This window comes from Leucopleurus acutus (genome assembly GCF_964270905.1).
Source record: "Leucopleurus acutus genome assembly, chromosome: 10".
In the NCBI taxonomy this organism is placed as follows: domain Eukaryota; kingdom Metazoa; phylum Chordata; class Mammalia; order Artiodactyla; family Delphinidae; genus Leucopleurus; species Leucopleurus acutus.
In genome coordinates this window covers 37,632,219-37,650,419 of record NC_139153.1, presented here as the reverse complement: position 1 = coordinate 37,650,419, position 18,201 = coordinate 37,632,219, and the positions used below count along the sequence as shown (strand labels likewise).

General features: G+C 41.4%; 1 protein-coding gene across 3 annotated transcripts in view; it reads right to left on the bottom strand.

Annotated features, from left to right (window-relative positions):
• The window catches only part of DCAF1 (DDB1 and CUL4 associated factor 1), a 93,177-nt gene that overhangs the window by 14,412 nt on the left and 60,564 nt on the right, over positions 1–18,201 (bottom strand). For all 3 annotated transcript variants that reach the window (XM_082848223.1, XM_082848221.1, XM_082848222.1), the window contains 9 exons: positions 16,782–18,045; positions 16,006–16,204; positions 14,983–15,065; positions 14,344–14,428; positions 11,462–11,695; positions 10,797–10,890; positions 10,167–10,271; positions 9,873–9,946; positions 9,258–9,359 (listed from right to left, as the gene is read on the bottom strand). In XM_082848223.1, the coding sequence (XP_082704349.1) occupies positions 9,258–9,359; positions 9,873–9,946; positions 10,167–10,271; positions 10,797–10,890; positions 11,462–11,695; positions 14,344–14,428; positions 14,983–15,065; positions 16,006–16,204; positions 16,782–18,045 (2,240 nt within the window). The remainder of the gene's footprint in view (positions 1–9,257; positions 9,360–9,872; positions 9,947–10,166; positions 10,272–10,796; positions 10,891–11,461; positions 11,696–14,343; positions 14,429–14,982; positions 15,066–16,005; positions 16,205–16,781; positions 18,046–18,201) is intronic.

Here is an 18,201-nt window from a genome sequence, read left to right as displayed (position 1 = left end):
AACTGTAACTGACCAGTGGCTGGAGACAATTCTGAGCAAAGTCTGAGAGATAAAAACTTCTGAGGCCAGTCATCAGGGCCCCCACACATTTGTGAGTTTTACCTCTGGAACTTGACCTGGTTCTGGTGGTGAATATTGGAGAAAAATCCCCTAGTGCTTCTGGCAGGGGGAAGGGAAAAGGTAACATTTTGAAATACATCACAGCATTCTGTTCTTAACAAGGGCTACCCTAAGGAGAAACTACTTAACCAGAGCTTGAACTGCTGAAGGAAGGGAAATACCCAATTCCAGCCCACTCTAGCCATCTATACCATCAAAAGGAGGTGGAAAAAAATGAGAAGATGTGTGAAGTTCACAGTACAGAGGTACAGACTCATTAAAAGACTAAGACCTAGTTATAAGACTAAAAAATGCTTCCCCTTCCTCCACATCTTACCACCACATTCTAAAGGCCTACAACAGTTCCTTTTATCCAGCACATAATGTCCGGCTATCAAGAAAAATTACAAGGGACTTCCCTGGTGGCACAGTGGTTAAGAATCCACCTGCCAATGCAGGGGGCATGGATTCATCACTGGTCTGGGAGGATCCCATATGTCACAGAGCAACTAAGCCTGTGTGCCACAGTTACTGAGCCTGCACTCTAGAGCCCGTGAGCCACAACTACTAGAGCCCACGCACCTAGAGCCCGTGCTCCGCAACAAGAGAAGCTACCACAGTGAGAAGCCCACACACTGCAATGAAGAGTAGCCCCCGCTCACCACAACTAGAGAAAGCCCATGCACAGCAACGAAGACCCAAGGCAGCCAAAAAGAAAGGAAGGGAGGAGAGGGGAGGCAAGGCAAGGGGAGGGGAGGGGAGGAAAAATTACAAGACATACTAAAAGGAAAAGAAAAACACAGTTTGAAGAGACAATGTAAGCATCAGAACCAGACTCAGATATGGGAAGGATTAACAGACCAGGAATTTAAAACATCTATGATTAAGATGCTAAGGGCAGGGCTTCCCTGGTGGCGCAGTGGTTGAGAGTCCGCCTGCCGATGCAGGGGACACGGGTTCGTGCCCCAGTCCGGGAAGATCCCACATGCCGCGGAGTGGCTGGGCCCATGAGCCACGGCCGCTGAGCCTGTGCGTCCGGGGCCTGTGTTCCGCAACGGTAGAGGCCCGCGTACCGCAAAAAAAAAAAAAAGATGCTAAGGGCTCTCTAATGGATTAAGTAGACAGCATGCAAGAATAGATGGACAACAGAAGCAGAGAGATGGAAGTTCTAAGAACCAAAAAGAAATGCTAGCAATCAAAAATACTGTGACAGAAATGAAGAATGCTTTTGATGGGATTTCTTAGTGGATGGACACTGCTAAGGAAAGAATCTCTGAGCATGAGGATATCTCAATAGACACCACCAAAACTAAAAAGCAAAGAGAACAAAGACTGAAAGACACAGAACAGAATATCCAATAACAACTGTGGGATAACCACAAAAGGCATAACATACATGTAGTGGAAATTCTAGAAGCAGAAGAAAAAAAAAGAACAGAAGAGATACTTGAAACAATAATGACTGAAAATGTCCCCCAAATTAATGTCAGATACCAAACCACAGATCCAGGAAGCTCTGAGAAAACTGAGCAGGATAAATGCCCAAAAAGACCCCACACCTAGTGACATCATTTTTTAAACTACAGAAAATCAAAGATAAAGAATAAATCCTGAAAGAAACCAGAGGGGAAAAACATCTTACCTGTAGAGGAACAAAGAAAAAAATTACACCCAATGTGTCCTCCAAAACCAGGAAAGCAAGAAGAGAGTGGAATGGAGTATTAAAAATGTTGAGAGGGCTTCCCTGGTGGCGCAGTGGTTGAGAATCTGCCTGCTAATGCAGGGGACAGGGGTTCGAACACTGGTCTGGGAAGATCCCACATGCCGCGGAGCAACTAGGCCCATGAGCCACAACTGCTGAGCCTGCACGTCTGGAGCCTGTGCTCCGCAACAAGAGAGGCCGTGATAGTGAGAGGCCCGCGCACCGCGATGAAGAGTGGCCACCGCTTGCCACAACTAGAGAAAGCCCTCGCACAGAAACGAAGACCCAACAGAGCCAAAAATAAATAAATTTTTTTTAAAAAAACCTCTATCAAAAAAAAAAATTGTTGAGAGACCAAAACCACCAACCTATAATTTCATACCATGTGAAAGTATCCTTCAAAAGTGAAGGAGAGCAACTTCCCTGGTGGTCCAGTAGGTAAGACTCTGCGCTCCCAATGCAGGGGGCCCGGGTTTGATCCCTGGTCGGGGAACTAGATCCCACATGTTGCAACTAAGAGTCCGCATGCCTCAACTAAGAAGTCTGTGTGCCACAACTAAGAAGAAGTCCGCACGCCGCAGAGAAGATCCCACGTGCCACAACTAAGACCTAGCACAGCCTAAATAAATTTTTAAAAAGTGAAGGAAAAATACTTTTTCAGACAAACAAAAACTGAGAGAATTTGTTGCCAGTAAACCTGTTTTGCAAGAAATGTTAAAAGAGGGCTTCCCTGGTGGCTCAGTGGTTAAGAATCCACCTGCCAATGCAGGGGACACGGGTTCGAGCCCTGGTCTGGGAAGATCCCACATGCCACAGAGCAACTAAGCCCATGCACCACAACTACTGAGCCTATGTGCCACAACTACTGAAACCCACGTGCTTAGAGCCCGTGCTCTGCAACGAGAAGCCACAACGAGAAGCCCGCACACCACAATTAAAAGTAGCCCCCACTTGCCACAACTAGAGAAAGCCCGCGTGCAGCAAAGAAGACCCAACACAGCCATAAATAAATAAATATAGATAGAAATGTTAAAAGAAATTCTTCAGAGAGAAGGAAAAAAGTTAGAAACTCTGAATATATTAAGGAAGAGCACTGGAGAAGGAATAAGTGAAGGTAGAATAAACATTTTATTTTTCTTATTCTTAACTGATCTTTGTTCAAAATAATAGTAGTTTGTTTAAAATAATACTACCAACAATGTATTCAATTATGTTTGCTTTTATATAAGTAAAATGAATGACAGCAATGAAACAAGGGATAGGAGGAAAGAATTAGGACTACAGATTTTGTTATCATAAGTTACTTGCACTATTCATGAAGAGATACAGTGCTATTTGAAAGTGGACTTGGATTACTTGTAAATGTACACTGCAACCTCTAGGGTAACCACTAAAGAAAGTTTAAAAAAAAGGTATAACTAATATGCTAACAAAGAAGAGAGGGGAATCCTATAAAATACTCAATTAAAACCACAAAAAGGAATTCCCTGGCAGTCCAGTGGTTAGGACTCTGTGCTTTCAGTGCCCTGAGCCAGGGTTCAATACCCGGTTGGGGAACTAAGATCCCGTGAGCTGCACAGCGTGTCCAAACAAACAAACAAAAAAACACAAAACGCAGAAGAAGAATGGAAGACAAAAACAGGAGCAAAGAACAAATAGAAAAAGTAACAAATATGGTAGATGTTAATCCTACTATATCAATAATTACTTTGAATGTCAATGTTCCAAATGCATCAATTAAAAGAGAGACATAATCAGAGTGGATCAATAAATAAGACTCAACTACATGTTGTCTATAAGAAACCCACTTTATATATAGATTAAAACTAAATGGCCATGGGACTTCCCTGGCAGTCCAGTGGTTAAGACTTAACATTCCAATGTAGGGTGTGTGGGTTCGATCCCTGGTCGGGATGCTAAAATCCCACATGCCTCACGGCCAAAAAACCAAAACATAAAACAGAAGATATTCTAACAAATTCAATAAAGAATTTAAAAATGGTCCACATCAAAAAAAAATCTTAAAAAAAAAAACTAACTGGACAGAGAAATCTATACCATGCTAACATGAATCAAAAGCAAGCCAGGGTAGGGACCTTCCTAGTGGTCCAGTAGTTAGGACTTCACAGTTTCACTGCTGAGGCGCCGGGTTCGATCCCTGGTTGGGGAACTAAGATCCCACAAGGCATGTGGTGCCACCGAAAAACAAAACAAAAAGAGAGAAAGAGAAAGAAAGAAAGAAAGAAAGCCAGGGTAGCTATATTAATTTCAGACAAAGCACCTCACACCAAGGAAAGTTACTAGAGATAAAGAAAGGCATTAGGGCCTCCCTGGTGGCGCAGTGGTTAAGAATCCACCTGCCAACTCGGGGGATACGGGTTTAAGCCCTGGTCCAGGAAGATCCCACATGCTGTGGAGCAACTAAGCCCGTGCGCCACAACTACTGAGCCTGCGCTCTAGAGCCCGTGAGCCACAACTACTGAGCCCACGTGCCACAACTACTGAAGCCCTCACACCTAGAGCCCATGCTCCACAAGAGAAGCCACTGCAGTGAGAAGCCTGCGCACCACAACGAAGGGTGGTCCCCACTCGCCGCAACTAGAGAAAGCCTGCGTGCAGCAACGAAGACCCAACGCACCCAAAAATAATAAATAAATAAACACTAAATGTTAGTTCTTTTAAAAAAGAAAAAAAGGCATTATATGGAAAACAAAATGAAAAGACAAGCTACAGACTAGGAGAAAATATTTGCAAATGATGCAACAAACAAGGGCTTCATTTCCAAAATATACATACAACTCAATATCAAAAAAACAAACAACCCAATCAAAAAATGGGCAGAAGACCTAAACAGACATCTCTGCAAAGACATACAGATGGCCAACAGGCACATGAAATGATGCTCAACATCACTAATTATTAGAGAAATGAAAATCAAAACTACAATGAGGTATCACCTCACACCGGTCAGAATGGCCATCATCAAAAAGTCTACAAAGAATAAATGCTGGCGAGGATGTAGAGAAAAGGGAACCCTCCTGCACTGTTGGTGCAGCCACTATGGAGAAGAGTATGAAGGTTCCTTAAAAAACTAAAAACAGGGACTTCCCTGGTGGTCCAGTGGTAAAGAATCCGCCTTACAATGTAGGGGACGCAGGTTTGATCCCTAGTTGGAGAACTAGGATCCCACATGCTGCGAGGCAACTAAGCCTGCACGCCACAACTACTGAGCTCGTGCACCTCAACGAGAGAGCCCACACGCTCTAGAGCCCGTGTGCCACAACTACAGAGCCCACGCACCCTGTAGCCTGCACACCACAACTAGAGAAAACCCACACACCAACTAGAGAGAAGTCCGCGCACCACAACAAAAGATCCTGTATGCCTCAACGAAGACCCGATGCAGCCAAAAATAAATTAAATACATAAATAAAAAATAAATCTTGGGCTTCCCTGGTGGCGCAGTGGTTGAGTCCGCCTGCCGATGCAGGGGACACGGGTTTGTGCCCTGGTCCGCGAAGATCCCACATGCCGCGGAGCGGCTGGGCCCGTGAGCCATGGCCACTGAGCCTGCATGTCCGGAGCCTGTGCTCCGCAACAGGAGAGGCCACAACAGTGAGAGGCCTGCGTACCGCCAAAAAAAAAAAATAAATCTTAAAAAAAAAGAAAAACACCCTAAAAACAGAGTCACCGTGTGATCCAGCAATCCCACTCCTGGGCATATTCAGAAAAGATGAAAATTCTAATTCAAAAAGATACATGTGCCCCGATATTCATTCATAGCAGCACTATTTACAACAGCCAAGACATGGAAGCAACCTAAGTATGGCCATCAAAAGATGAATGGATAAAGAAGATGTGGTACACGTTTACAATGGAATATTACTGAGCCATAAAAAAGAACAAAATCCCATTTGCAGCAACACAGATGGACCTAGAGATGATCATACTAAGTGAAGTAAGTCAGAAAAAGACAAATATCATGACCTATCATATCACTTACATGTGGAATCTAAAAAAAGGGTAAAAATGAACTTATTTACAAAACAGAAACAGACTCACAGACATAGAAAACAAACTTATGGTTACCAAAGGGGAAAGGGTGGAGGACAAATTAGGAGTTCGGGATTAATAGATATACACTACTATATAGAAAACAGATAAACAATAAGGAACTACTGTATAAGCAAAGGGAATTATATTCAATATCTTGTAATAACCTATAATAGAAAAGAATCTGAAAAAGAATATATATATATATAAAATATATATCACTAAATATCAATGAATCACTTTACTGTCCACCTGAAACTAACACAGCATTTTAAATCAACTATACTTCAAAAAACCAAAGCAAAACTGCAAGACCTAAATTCCTTTCCACTCAAAAAAATCAAACCACACATTTTGATTGTACAACTAAAGGAATAAATGTCTATTAATTTTTTAAATAGTGAGACCACTACATATCTATTAAAATGACCAAAATTTGCAAAACACCAACAGCCCCTAATGCAGGTGAGTACATAGAGCAACAGGAACTTTCATTCATTGATGACAAATGCAAAATGGTACAGCCACTCTGGTAGACAGTTTTGCAGTTTCTTATAAAACTAAACATACTTTTACTATATGATCCAACAATAACACTTCTTGGTATTTACACAAAGGAGTTGAAAACTGACGTCCACACAAAAACCTGCACACGGTACACAATATGTTGATTTTTTTTTTTTCGAGGTATTTTTTTGAATTGATACAGGAGCTTTATTCTGAATTGCCAAAACTTTATTCAAATTACTCCAGAATATAATTGCCAAAACTATTCAACACTGCGATGAAGATGTCCTTCAGTAGGTAAATGAATAAATAAACTGTGGTACACCCAAACAATGGAATAGTATTCAGCATTAAAATGAAATGAGCTACCAAGTCATGAGAAGATATGGAACAAACTTAAATATATATTACTCAATGAAAGAAGCCCATCTGAAAAGGCTACATTCTGTATGATTCCAATTATATGACACTCTGGAAAAGGCAAAACTATAGAGACAGTAAAAAGATCAGTGGTTGTCAGGGGCTGAGGGGAGGGAGGAATGAATCTGTGGAGCACAGAGGATTTTTAGCGCAGTGAAACTACTATGTACAATACTACAATGGTGGATACACTTCATGTTTGTCCAAACCACAGAATGTGTAACACCAAGAATGAACCTTAATGTAAACTATGGACTCTGAGCAATAATGATGTGTCAATGTAGGTTCATCATTTGTAACAAATGTACCACTGTGCTGTGGGATGTTGATAACGCGGGAGGCTATGCATACAGGGACAGTGCATTTATGGGAAATCTCTGTACCTTCTGCTCAATTTTGCTGTGAACCTAAACCTGCTCTAAAAAATAAAGTCTATCCAAGAAAAAACAAAAACTATTGTACTGAGGATGTCATTTTCAGTAAAGTGCTTTATAAAATAATATCCCCATGGTATCCAACAAGGATCATGACTATCTTCATCTGTGTGTGAGGAGAGAGGGAAGACAGAGCTGGGAAACTGCCCCCTAAGAGGGCATCCCACGAGGGAAGCACTGGCACGGGATGCCTCTGGGTCAAGAAGTAAGCCCTGCAGAAGGCTCTGCTCTGATCCCACAGTGACCACTAACCCCAAATACATACAAGTCTCCTCTCCTCACTCTGCTCAGAAACCCATTTCCTGGGATTATGAATTATCTCTGAGCTCTAATAAAATGCATACTTAGCCAGTTAGAACATTCTACCAGAGACAGTGGCAATCAAGAGAGTATACACAGAGGACTGTAAGGTGAGTCTGTTTTAGCTTGTTGATTCCAGGTGGCAGGGTTTACTCAAGGATTCAATTTAGAGGAGAAAGTAGAGGTTCATAACCTATAAAGCCCGATAGTGGAACACATACCTAAATCTCAAACTGGCAAAACAAATCACCCTTGCTTAGTCAGTACTAAGTCCTGTCAGAAAAAAACATGAGTCACTGGCCCATAGTATTAGACTTGCACAAAAAAAATACTTTTAAAATTATCACTTTCAAAAATTTTGCTCTTAAAAATTATTTTAAGTCTTAAGTACAAGCTGCTGGGGAAGAATGCTAACAGAAAGCTATTCCATTAGCCCTAACCACTGAGCATGATTTACCAAAGAACAGGGGAGAGGTGAGGATGAGAGAGCAATGGCAGGGCAAAAAGAAGAAAGTGTGCTTCCTCTTGTCCTATGGTGGCCCCTGCCCTCACTCAGGGCACTTCTGTGCCCTTTAAGAGGATATAGAGCACCAAGACCAAGCAACACCATAGTGGAAGAAAAAACAGAAATGAATCCAAGATCTGGAAAAAAGATATTTTATCTGCTTTATTATCTACAACAAAAATGTAAAAACCTAGTCATTCATTTTCAACTTTATATTACTCAGCAATAAACATTTCTCAGATTTGTCTAGAGAATTGGGCCAAGAGAGTATATGCTTAGAAAAAGAATGTGGTGTGAGCCTAGCAGACAGGAAAGATCTGCTGAAACTCAGAAGTTTAAGAACTCTTCATAACTGACATCAACTGACACACCACACAGACAAGCACCTAGCATAATGTGACCATAAATTAAAATCCCCTATAAAAAAGAAAAAGCTGGGGCTTCCCTGGTGGCACAGTGGTTGAGAGTCCGCCTGCCGATGCAGGGGACGCAGGTTCGTGCCCCGGTCTGGGAAGATCCCACATGTCGTGGAGCGGCTGGGCCCGTGAGCCATGGCCGCTGAGCCTGCGTGTCCGGAGCCTGTGCTCCGCAACAGGAGAGGCCACAACAGTGAGAGGCCCGCGTACCACCAAAAAAAAAAAAAAAGGAAAAGCTAAGATTCTGAGACATGATACCATCTACCCACATTTTATAAATGTTTAATTTCTCAAAAGCATCAATATCTTCTCTTTCCCTGTAAGCTCCATTCTATACTCTGAAAATAGACTATGCCATAAAACTGAGAAAATGCAAACCGGAACTTTATAGAGGTTAAGCCATTTCTATGATCCAGCTCAGCAGAGTGACTTTTTGGTTTTGTACTGACATTAAGAAAATGGGGGCCTGCTTATCCTGAAGCCAGACAGGGCACTGGTTCTGAGGGTGAGTACAAGGAAATCTCTAAAACAAAATCAGAGATTGCTGACCTGCAAATTAATCTATAAATGGAACTCACAGGACTATCAGATACTGCTTAAAGTTTTGTAATAATAAAAATCTGCTTTCTTCTGATCAGTTTCAGTGATCAAGGACACATGACAGGCCTTCAGAATATGCTAACAGGTAGCAAACACCCCTATAGCAAAAATCTTTAAAAAAAAGAAAAGAAAAGAAAAGAAAAACCCTGTAACTAAAAGCAGAAATGCATAATTTCTAATAAAGCATTATTCAGCAGAAAGAAATTTCAAAGACCACTAACCTGGTCCTCCTCTTCATCCTCATCCTCTGCCAGACGCTGCCTGCCTACTTCATACAGCCTGCACACCGTGTCCATGTTCAGAGAATCCATGCTGCCTTGGTTCTGAAATAGAACACCCAGTCCACAAGAAGTTAGTTTTTAGAAGGCCCATATCCACACCTCAGCTATGACTGGCACTCACACACCTTGACCCTGTAACTATCAAAGCTTCCAATACCCAAAATTCTTGAACTGATTCTGAAAATGTTATGTCTAGGACACAGAGAGGGAAAGAAAAACAGGATGAGAAGGCCTGGACAGCAAGGGAGAGACCACCATCCCTGGGAACAACACTGTTCCGAGGATGCTCTGGAGAGAGACTGACTCCTCTAAGAAAGGGCTGACAGTGTGAGTCCAGGATAATAGGAGATGGGACGCTCCACAATGCTCTATATCAGGATTTTCCTACTTCTCTTAAACTGTGTATCTCCCCATCAGATGAGTAGATTATCCTAATCTATCACCAGAAATGCATCATCTTTAGAACACATAACAGACAAAAATGTCTGGAGTATAAGTTGAAAATGATCTTAAATATCAGAATAAAACAGTAGGATTTCTTCTTGCTCCCTTTACCTCGATGACAGCTAGATAGCAGTCTTTGGTGTCTGTACATAGGTCAAAAATGTTCCGTTTCACATCAATGGTCGCTGGAAAACAGAATGTGACAAGACTCAGGACTAGACTACTACCGTGATCTTAAAACCAGCCTTTCTGTTAAAGGAATTCAAGGTGACTGTTCATAAATATTTCCCTAACTCCTCTGCTTTTCAAAAGCAGAAAAATTATATTTCTCTCAGAAAATGGAGGATCTTAAATAAGGATCACCAAAACAAGGCAAAATCATCAATACCTGACCTTCACACTTACCTATAGGTTTGTAATCAGTTGCATTAAATGTTCGGAAGGATGATCCAAAAGGGCTTTTCATCCTCTCTTCCAGTAAGTCATCTTCATCATCTGCCTGCAACATAGCTAGTTGGGACAGAAAGGGGAAATAGGAAAGGGAAGCAAAATACTATTAGAATCAGAAACATCCCCTATTCACAACTGCAGAAAATATTAATGGACAATCAAGACTTCAGAGAGTTTCCCTGTAGTAAATTCCTCTCAAAGCATCCTCCTTGCATATCCAAACAATATCCTCAACCTCTCATCTAGCTTCCAACAACTGTTACAGCTGAAAGCGTACAAAAATCACAAGACAAAAAAGGTTTTTCTTGAAGTTCATAATGATACGCATGGTAAATCACTCATGAAATTTCTTTCTATACAAGATTTACTTGTTATCTTCAAAGCCAGTGGCCCTCCACTCTAAATCGACATTATTCTCATCAACAAATTTTGTCACCATTTGTACTATTATTTTATCTCTTATGTTACAACTTTGAAATGTTTCTCAATTCACATTTGACAGATATTTCTAAATAGGAAGTATCAAATTAAGTGAGTGGGGAGAGGAGGGAGAAAGAGAATAATGAAAAGTGAAAAGTTTATTACCTCCATACATCACTGTCCCCGTGTGGTTGAACACCACTCGACACTGATCTAGAGCAGGAACTGTGTGTAAAAGATGGAAAGTACGAAGGTCCCACTAGGAGGGGAAAGGTCAAGGAAAACTGTTTTCCCCAAAACTTCTTATTTAACCTCATGAGGGAAATTCTGAAGTACCACTTTCTTTTCCCCTCCTTCTAAGTATTAATGCTTTAGAAGTCAACAAGATCAAGATAAAGCAAAAGCATTCAGAATGCATATTACTGAATAATGACCCTGAAAATCTCCTATAATATCCTCATATACATAAAAACTACATGAGCTCCCCTCTCTCCCAATAGTAGCACTTCTTTTTACTCTTATGTGTCATTTCTATAGAGCAAAAGTAAAATCCTTCTGAAGACAGATAAAAGTCAATCTGACACCTGGGGAAGTGGGAGGGAGTAATCTGGTCACTTCCCAATACAAAGAAAACATGCTAGTAAAAGTCATCGATAATTACCAGTATCAATTGAATCCCCTACAGATTCAATAATACTTCAAACCAAAGGAAAAAAACCAGGTTATTTACCTGTGTGGATACTTCGACCAGGTATTGGTAGAAAGATAAATAATTTCTGCATTACAAACTAGGTAACAAATGGCAATTAAGACATGGGCATAAAGGATACAATCTCAGTATTAATGATGACCTCCAGCCCATTCGGATGGAAAACGCCACTGATGTTCATGTTGAACTTGTCAAACTTGTGGATGGCCTGTGCAGAGCGGACATCCCAGAGGACGCCATCATTTAAGACAAGATCATCTGTAGGATTAAAGGTGGCACAGTTCCTCTTGTAGTTGTTGGCAAGATCTGGGTTAAACAGAGTCAACAGCTTGTTGCCAGTCTGAATATCATAAATCTTTAGAGAAGAAGGGGTGGGAAGAGAAAAATCAGACCAATCCATCCACTGACGAATTCAAACAGAAGCTGCGTAAAATATCTCTCTCATGCTTTCCAAAGCCCATCAAAATTATAAAAGGCCTAACATTGAAAATAACTGGAAAATAGGAAGACCACACCCATACAAGCAAAGTTTATGTACTTTGGTTCCCATTCAAGGTTTGAAAAATCTCTTTGCCACAAGTAAGAAAATGAGAAGTGAGACTGCAATAGGGATAAGAAAACCCTCTTCTTTCCCATCCCACTTTCAAGAAACAGAAAATGTTTCTAAGACTGAAACTGAGAAACTCTCCATGTGGACTAACCAACATTACTCACAGAATACTCTGACAGGTTACTTTTTGGAGAAAGGCATCAACGAAATGCCCTTTTCTCCTTAAAATATCCCAATATACTATCCAAAGTCTACAATGTGCAACCCATGCAGAGACCAGATCTTTCCCATCAGCTTACAGACATGCTGTAATATATCCAATCTTTTTAAAAAATCCTCCTTTAATAGAGGAACAAATAGGGAGACACCACAAGGAAACAAACAAATCCAGATCGTGGCACAAGACAACTAGCCTGGTCTCTTCAAAAGTCAATGTCATGAAAACTGGAGAAATGGTTCTTGGCTTTAAAACATTAGTGAGACATAACAACCAAATGCAATATGTGAATCTTGGCTGGATCCTGGTTCAAAAAAAAAAAAAAAAAAACATTTGAAACCAAACACATCAGGAACAATCGGGAAAACTGAGTATGAGATGGATATTAGTTGATATTTGGGAATTACTATAAATTTTCTTATATTTGGTAACTGTGATTATGTAATAAAATGTCACTATTGCTAGGATATACATGTTATAAGAGTTAGGGATAAAATGTTTGCAACTTACTTTCTATAATTCAGAAAAACACACATATTTACACAGAAAGAAACTATGGCAAAATACTAAACTGATGAATCTAGGTGGTAGTTATGTGTACTACTATTTCAACTCTTCTATATAGTTTAACACTTTCAAATTAAGTTTGGGAGAAAGCCTCTCTTCACCACTCCATATCCCCCACCTCAAGCTACTATCCCCTCTTCTTTTCATTTTTCAGCAAAATATTACAAAAGACTTGTCTATACTCAGTGTCTCCACTTCTCTCCTGTTCTCTCGTGAACCCACTCTAATCAGATTTTTCATCCCAGTACACAGAACTAGCTCCTGACATGGTTAACACTGACCTCCACATGGTTAGTCAAAGGTCACTTCTCAATTCTCATCCTTTTTTTTTTTGGCCACACCACACAGCTTGCAGAATCTTAGTTCCCCGACCAGTGATTGAACCCCAGCCCTCAGCAGTGAAAGCCCAGAGTCCTAACCAGTGAATGCCCGGGGAATTCCCTCAATTCTCAACTTATGTAACCTATCAGCAGTTTCTGACCCAGGAGATCAATCCTTCTTCAAAAGAGTCTTCCCTTGCCTTCTAGAGCACATCTTTTTCCTGAGGTCTCCTGCTACCTAACTGGCCACACACTTTGTTCTCCTTCCCAAGTTCCTTCTCACATGGGCAACTTCTAAATACTAGCACATGCCAGGACTCTGTCTTTACACCACTCTTCTCTAGCCTCCTTAATGATCTCATCCAAGTTCACAGTTCATACTGTCGACAAGTGAACAACTCCCATATTTATATCTCCCACCCCAGACTTTTCTCCTGAACCCCCAATTTGTATATTCAACTGCCCATTCCCTATTTGAGTGGCTAAGAGAATCACAAACTCCATGTATCCAAAACCCCAGGGCCCAGCTGCATCACTTCTCATTGCCTCCACCACGCCCACCTAGGCACAGCCCCACTGCGCTCTCACATATTAGCTGGCACAACACCCTCCTAACTGGAAAGCCTTCTCTTGCTTCTCTCACAGAAACCAGACTCACACTTTAGGAATTTTACATCCAGTCATGTGCTTTCTTGCTCACCCTCCAGTGTCTTCATCTCACTCAGAGGAAAAACCAAAGGTCTTAAACAACACATTGCAAGAGGCTACATGCTATGCCCCACCACTGACCTCAGACTTCTTCCTCCCACCTCCCAAGTAAGGGCTTTTCCCTTGCCATCCCCCGTCTTAGATCACTTTTCCCCACACATCTGCATGATGCCCACACTTCCTTCAAGACGCTGCTTAAACATTACCCAATCAGTGACACTGATTTCCTAGATAAAAAGGAAGTCCCCCACACCACCACCAAGCACTTCCTCCCTCTTACCCTGCTTTCTTTTCCTTGGCAGCACTTACCATCTGACATACTATATATTTGCTTCTTTATTCACTGTCTCCCCAGTGAGGCTCCATAAAGGCAGGGACTTTATTTCATCTAAAACTTAGTGTTTGAAAATATCTGCTCTGCTAATGAAATAGTTCTCAAATTGTCAGATAAAGTTCTTTTCACATTTTCCCATATAACTCAGAATTACTTCATTACACTTACAGATTCTATCTGGAAAGAATATCACTGAGTAATTTTTTTTTGTCACCCACAGGACTTAAGTCCTCACACTCAGTCCAGAAGATCTCAGTATAAACAAATAGACAAATCACTTGAAAGAAGTGGATTCTAAAGTACTTACATGGGCAATGTCTCCTTTTGTGCCTATGACTCGATCCTGAGAGTGCTTACTGAACTCAACATAGTGATCTTCTGTGAAGGAATGCCTATGAACAAACAACAGAAGTACTGATATAACTGACCTTTGGGACATAATTATTCAACTGACTGAAAATAAGGTGATCCTCAGCCTCTTGCCTGACTATATTCACCTAAAGATTCTAAGCTCCCAAAGAGGAAAAAATTGTACACCTAAGATTAAAAAGAAAATTCCCTCCACCAGTTTGTCCAAGCAGATCCAAAATAATTAATGGAAACTACCTGGTTAAAGAAATGGCTAACTGGGTATACGTGCCTTTGAAATATGCTCCAGCTAAGATAGCAATGTACGCATGTGAACATGAGAAAATACGTAGATGTGCCATTTTGGATTAGTGAAGGGTCTGCTGCGTGATAGGAATGTATATACCTACCCAGTAAGAAAACCCAGCAATTAAGAAAAATAAAATCTTATTAAACATGTACCACAGATGAGGAAGAGAGAAGTCAGCAATATAACTTATAGCATTCCTCTTTTTCCCAAAAGCCTTTAAGTCAAAGAATCAGATGAAGGGGATAAATTGTAAAACAGAGAGACTAGGTTATAAAAGTAGATACATACTTCATATCAAATACTGATTTCATTCCCCAAAGTGCAGACAGAGGCTGGCTCCAAGTAGCTGATGTCAGCAGCAAGGACCCGTCCTAAAAGAAGATGGGAGGCCCAAGGTGGGTAATCATGTGTTTATATAAATGCCATCTTCCATTAGCATTCTAAAATATAAAATATACTGTTGGATTATAAAGAAAACAGAAAAACTTTTAGGAACCAAGAAATGGTCAGAAGCTGCTAGGACTTAAGTAACATGTACCTCCTATGTCCTAAAAAATAACTAAATTTAAGAATATTAAATCCTCCTAAAATATAATAGTTACAAGGCAGGGGGTGGGGGGATGTGACACTTGGAAAGATGTCAAAGATGGTTCCTCCTTTCTTAATATTTGGCCATATTTCTCCATCTATCTCATCTGAATTATCAGTCAACTGGAAACAGTTGTTAGACTTCCTAGCTATGGATTCTTAAAGGTTTTTCAAAGAGAAAGCCCAATAAAAGGTCAACCTCCTTTACTTTAAAATCAGGAAAATTATTCTTGTCATCTTAACAGTCTTGACTTTTAGAAACAGCAAAGGCATGAATTTCATCCATAGAATAGTGTTAATAAACTGTGAACTACCACTGGAATCATATGCTTGTTTTCCTAAAAATTCACAGTACTCTGAGATTTCCTTCAAACACAAAAAGAAAACTTTAGTGGTCATAGTGGATAATCTCCATTTCCAAAGGAAGCAAATTAAAAAATCTATCTATGTTCAGGTCTTAGAACAAGGGTTGGCAAACATAGGGCCAGATAGTAAATACTTCAGGTTTATGCAGGCCATATGATCTGTGTTGCATGCAACTACAGTACTCAACTCTGTCATGGTAGCATAAAAGTAGCCATGACAATACATAAACGTACGAGCATGGCTGTGTTCCAGTAAAACTTTATGCACAAATACAGGAAACCAGTCAGACCACAAGCCCACAGTTCACCAACCTATCCTAGAACAATGATTGAGAATAACCTAGGAAGGGACCTTTACCCTGGAAGGTTCAAGGTGTGTGATAGCTGAGTTGTGACAGTTATAGCTGGCCTCCTCCTGTCCACTAAACACATTATAGAGCTTCAATTGCCCAGTGCAGGTGCCAAGCATCAGGAACCGCTCTCGTGCTGAGAATGCACAACAGGTGAAGCCACTCTCATCCTCATTGGCTTCCCGGAACACTGAAATAGGACGGAACCTAAGCAAACAAAAGAGAATCAGAGACAAAGAACAGGCAAGGACTCAGAAAAAGAAAACTCTGTTAGAAGGACAGAAGGAAAAACAAAACATTTATGTTTCAAATGGGTTCTTCCAAAATATCAGTGACCTTCAGTGGTTCATCTTCATTTTAAAAGAGAGAAAATGACCTTCACTTAAAAATTTTAACAATAACAAAAATTCCCATGTGTAAAACCTGGGATACCATGACCTTCACTTAACATTTTTAAGGAATAAGACAACTTGCACCAGCACAAAAACAAACTTGAGAGCCTAGTTAGGGACAGAGTGTTGCATGGGTTCTAGAAAACATACTAGTTATAGCAAGAACACAGAGTACCTTATCAATATATTGCCAATAATCACACGAGGAACCCATGGTTGACAAAAGGGGGTATAGTCACATTGCTCATGTATTCACACAGTGATAATTCCTAGTATTTCAGGCCAACAGATGGTTTTCTGGACTAATTACTTTATGCTGATATTACCCACATACTTTGACTTAAATAGAAAAATCATTCCAATTCCCAGGAAGTGAGGTAACCTCTCCTTACCTGCTAAAGATAAGGTGCCTATCAAAGCATCCGCCATCCACCCCTCCATACTTTGGAAATGATGCCCTGCGGTTTAGCCTTGAGGTAAAGTTTATTGGCGCTTGCCGCCTCTGTTTTGGCTCAGGACATTGGTGAGGAGTAAAGAGAGAGAAAGGTGGGCAGGTGGCAACTGGGTTCTTGCAGCGAGCATGCTGCTCTCTAAGATATTCTGTGATGATACTGTCCAGCGTAGGTGGGGAAGGAAGATGTCTGTCCAACTGCTTTTTTATGGCTGGGCTTTGGCTGTAGGCGCCATGGTCCGACTTCTGCCGCAACACTCTGATTTTCCTGCCATTGCAGGGTGATGGCCTCTCTCTGATAAAACTGATCCTACCAATCAAAGGAGAGTTGCCTGCATAAGACGGGCCAGGCAGAGCTAGTGAACCCTGGGAGGCCCGTGGCTGAGGATGAGCAGTGGGGGCAGAAGGGGCAGAGGCACCCACAGCAGCATGGCTGCCCAGTCGAGTTGCAATGCCATTGGCAATGCGAGGGGTACGGGGAAGAGAAACAGGAGAAGCAGCAGCAGTGACTGGGGTGAAGGCAGAAGAATGGGAGGCAGCAGTCATGGGCAGGTCAGCCTCTTTAGTCAGCACAGTTGCTGTCTCCCCAAGCCCTTTAGAAATGAGATGGTTTCGTATCAGCAGAAGCAGCTCTTTCTCAGGAAAGGAGATCCTTGACTGGGCAACAACATCTGCTTTCTGCAGTCGTGCCAGTGACACATCAGTGCCAATGAGAAGTGGCTTTCCTGACACCCGTTCAATGAGCTCAGCAGCATATTTGCAGAACTTGACATGGTCACTGCGTTTGTCCTGCAGCACAGGCTCTTTCATCAGTTGCTGGATTTGACAGCTGCTGAAAAGGGGCAGTTTGCTGATGATCTGCCGGACAGTGCTACTGCGAGACAGGCCCACCAGGGCCTTGCAGGCCAGGGCCCGGATCTGGTCTGCATCTGTGATGGGCATCTTGATGGAGAGTAAGGACAGAAGCACCTTGATGCCATTGTTGGACTGGACCACATTCCACATCTTGGCCAGAGTGTGCTCACTGCTTTTGGGAGTCTGAGGCAGCTTTCTCCGAGGAGTTCCAGAGATAAATTTGCCAATACTAGAAATTCTGTTATCCGGGCCACACACACAATTGATGATAATCTGAAGTGCTGACTTCTGAATTTCAGCATCATGAATAAAGAACTCACCCTCAGCCACTCCCAAAATAATGCTGATACCTATTGGGGAAAAAAATAAACATTTTATATTATTCCTCATAAAACTAATGGCCAACTTCAACGGTTATTCCAGAGTCAGAATTTAGAGTTCTATTCATTTTGTTCCACTTAAAAGAAAACTAGGGCTTCCCTGGTGGCGCTGTGGTTGAGAGTCCA